Source organism: Echinops telfairi, unplaced genomic scaffold, assembly GCF_000313985.2.
Source record: "Echinops telfairi isolate 266 unplaced genomic scaffold, ASM31398v2 ScPeMD7_7461;HRSCAF=8499, whole genome shotgun sequence".
NCBI lineage: Eukaryota > Metazoa > Chordata > Mammalia > Afrosoricida > Tenrecidae > Echinops > Echinops telfairi.
This window is the reverse complement of record NW_022111361.1, coordinates 846,587-850,579: the sequence shown is the minus strand read 5'-3', so window position 1 is coordinate 850,579 and position 3,993 is coordinate 846,587. Positions and strand designations below refer to the sequence as shown.

General features: G+C 41.1%; 1 protein-coding gene across 1 annotated transcript in view; it reads right to left on the bottom strand.

Moving 5' to 3' along the window:
• Positions 1–3,022: 3,022 nt before the first annotated feature.
• Positions 3,023–3,993, bottom strand: part of LOC105979814 (protein adenylyltransferase SelO-like) — a 52,576-nt gene continuing 51,605 nt past the window's right edge. The window contains exon 14 of the mRNA XM_013008152.1: positions 3,023–3,145. Within this exon, the coding sequence (XP_012863606.1) occupies positions 3,023–3,145 (123 nt within the window). The remainder of the gene's footprint in view (positions 3,146–3,993) is intronic.

The following is a 3,993-nucleotide window of genomic DNA, read 5'->3' as shown; positions in this document are numbered from 1 at the left end:
TACAAATGTGCTTTATACAATTGATGTATGTATGGATTGTGATGAGTTGTATGAGCCCCCAATAAAATGATATTTTTTAAAAGAAAAGAAAATGGTACACTGGTACAGATAAGAGCTGGAAACCCGGAATCCAGGACAAATGATCAATCCCTTCAGGACCAGCGGTGAGAGTGGCGATACCGGGAGGTTGGAGGGAAGGTCGGGTAGGAAGGGGGAACCAATCACAAGGATCTACATATAACCTCTCTGGGGGGCGGACAACAGAAAAGTGGGTGAAGGGAGACATCGGACAGTGTAAGACATGACAAAATAATAATAATTTATAAATTATCAAGGCTGAGGGAGGGATGGGGGTGGAGAGGGAGGGGGAAAATGAGCTGAAACCAAGGACTCAAGTAGAAAATGGTTTGAGAATGATGATGGCAACATAGGTACAAATATGCTTGACACAATGGATGGATGGATGGATTGTGATAAGAGATGTACAAGCCCCCATAAAATGATTTTTTTAAAAAGAAAATGGTATTTCTAGAAATAACATGCATTTAGTGAGCTATCAATACCAAATAGAGTATGCTTGATCCTTTTCAAAATGGTGTCCAACAGCCCTAAGGCTCCTTGTCTTGACCTTCATAGGGTTTCCAGCTTCACCTCAATGACCTTCCAAATGTTCAGAAAATTCAAAAGAGGGAAACTGGAGAGGCCAAATGTACTGCCCACCCCCCTTTTTTTTTTGAGACTCAGCCCTTGGTTGATTGGGGTCCTGGACACTGTTTTTGGTTTTGTTTGGGGGGGGGGGGGCTGAGGGGGTGGAGGGTGAGGGGGGGGGGGCCTTCAAAAATAGTTGAATACTACAGTCATTGAAAAACACAGTTAATGTCCATGATTTGGGGATTCTCTATTATTCGCTCCTCCCTGCCAGAGTCCCTTCCGAGTGATAGCAATCCTCTGGGACAGGGTAGAACCGCCCCTGTGCGTTTCTGAGACAGTCACTCTTCACAGGAGTAGAACCCTTATCTTTCTCACTCTGCGGGGCTAGTTGTCGCAACCTGCTGACCTCACCGTCCTTAGTAGTAGGCGTCCTTGGGGAAATCTGCTGCACAAGATCTCTGTACAGTGTGCAAGTGCCAATGGGTCACTTTTGGGGACCAAGGTGAGCCTACCCAAGCCAAGGTATTTTCTCTCTCCTGCCCCCTCCCCCTCCACTCTCTCTCACACTCCTTTATGTCCATCCCCTGCCTCCCTCCTTTCTTCTCTTTAATTTTATTATTCTGAATTAGTTGAAGGTTTTTTGGTGGTGTTTTTGTTTTTACATTTCTGTCGCTATGGATAAAAATGAGCATTTTTTCAAAAATCTTTTTTTTGGGGGGGCTCTTTCAGCTCTTTTTATTGGGGGATCTTACAGCTCTTATAACAACCCATACATCAATTATATCAAGCATATTTGTACATATGTTGCCATCACCATTTTCTAGACATTTACTTTTTATTGAACCCTTGGTATGAGCTCTTTTTTACCTCTCTCCACCCGCCACCCTTGTGACCCCTTGTTAAATTATAATTATTATTTACATGTCTTACACGGCCCGGTCTCCCTTCCCCAATGGTTTCTGTTATTCATCCCCCTAGTTCTCTATAATATGCTTTGGTTGTGGTTTTCTGATGCCTGTTACCCAGTCCCGCCTCATGACTGCACAGGATGGCTTCCTCCGTGAGTCGAAGGTTAACCAAGCAGATCATCAGTTTTACATTAACCAACTCACCAAATCTCCCAGTCTCCATCACGTTGTGCCCATCTCCCTCTTGTTGTCCCTTTTACCCAAGCAAATATCTATCTGCCCTGTAGCCGGTGACTTTCCCTCCCCTCCCTCCCACTCCCACCCCTGTAGCCATCAGTCTGCTTGATTGAGTGTGAAAACCTGTGTGTGTGTGTGTGTGTGTGTGTGTATTTATATATAAGTAGTCGCCTCATAAAATATTTATTCTTTTGTGATTGACTAATTTCACTCAGTGTAATGCCTTCTTGGCTTATCCAAATCACAAGAAGAGTCTCACAGATTCATTGTTCAACTTTGCATTATTCGTATTCTATTGTGTGTATGGACCGAATATCCATTCTTCCACCAATGGGCCTTTAGGTTGTCTGTCATTTTGTGTTGTGCATAGTGCTGCCATGAACATGGGTGGGCATACAAGGGATACAACAGAAAAATGGATTTTTTTCCAAAGCTATGTATTTAAATGTTTTTACAAAACAACTTTATCACCTGCAAAGTACTCTCCATTACTCTTAATACATTTGTGAAATCCGCGATTCCATTCTTGGAAGCATTTTTCAGACCCGTCTGTTTGGATGGTGGCAGTACCTCCCTCACTTTTTTCTTCATCTTCACATCGCTTTCTTTTCATGTCCCTCTTCATTTGAGGAAACAAGTTGCATGGAGCAAGGTCAGGTGTGTAAGGTGTGTGGGGCAAAAGAGGCGTGCAGTTTTTTGCCAAAAACTGGCGCACTAAGATGGTTGCGTGAGCAAGTGCCTTGTTGTGGTGAAAAAGCCAGTCCCCTGCATGCCACAAATCAGGCCTTTTTTGTCACACACTGTTAAGCTATCTTTTCAGAACCTCTAAATAGAAAGCTTGATTAACAGTCAAATGATTTTTTTAAAATCATCATCAATTTCACTATACTTGTGGATGTACACATTTGAATTGGTATATGCCCTGTGTCTATTCTCAACAAAATTAGACAACATTTTTAAATAAATGAAATGTAGGGGAGAAAACCATCTTAAGCATGCTTAGTCCCTGAAGAGACCCTATGTGGTTGACCAGAAACAGCTTGTCTCTCCACTGAAGTCACTGACCAAAGCAAAAAAACGATTGCAAAGGTGTTTCAGAGAATATGCTTATTTTCCTAAAAAATTATAACCATTTTTATTAGTGTGGAATGATTACAAGGTGGAGGCTCATTAGAGGTTTATCAAATATATTATTGTTTTGAGTTACTTGATTCACTTTCCCCACGTTAAGTTGAGCAGCTAACTCTGAGCTCTTTGGCCCACGCGGGAGGAGGTGAGGAACAGCCTGCTCTCTTAGCTGCCACCTGCTTCTGGAAAGGACGCTGAAGAACTTGCTGGAGAAAGCGGATCTAACAAACCATTTAAGCAAGCAAATGTGAATTTCCTTAAGATTGGTGTTATTTTCCTAAAATATATCCGTTTTCAAATGTTTGGAATTCCGATTCATTTCTAAAGTGGTAAACTTATTGTCAAGTGGTTTTTAAATGTTTATACATTTTAAGCAGGTTTTTTTTCAGACAGAATCCACACATCATATAATTCAATAGTTCAATCATGTCATAAAAGGTGTACAATCATTACCACAATCTAGTTTCAAACATTTTCTTATTTCTTATATTTCTTATTTAGGTCCCCATGCCCCCACAACCTCCCCTGCCATGCCCCTAAGGAACCATCAATCCAGTTACTATTTCTATAGATTCATCCATCCAGTATTTCATATGCCAAAAAACATACAAAAACAACAAAAAAAATAGAAAAGCTCATCGCAATGAACAAATATAGTAAAACCTCAGTTGCAAAGAAAGTGGGCGCCGGATCTGATCCCACCACACTAAGGCAAAACACTAAGGGTGTGCAACAGAACAGCAAGGGGAACAGAGCAACGAAGTCCCCAAGAAATACCAAAAATAAATTTTGGGGCCAGGGCTTGGCACCCCATCAGATTCGACCGGAAAACACTCCTAAAGGCAACAGACAGTCCTTGAATTAACTATAGGCTTTTCTTTTTTGTTGTTGTTGTGTTGTGGATTTGTTTTGTTTTGTTTTGTCATTGGCTTTTTGTTGTTGTTGTTTTATTTTCTTTTGTTGCTTTCTTTTACTTTGTCTTGTTTTTGTACATGTAATTATCTCCACAGGTTTGTCTAAATATGATAGGCTGGATAAACAATCTGGAGGAGAAAACAATGGGACCGAC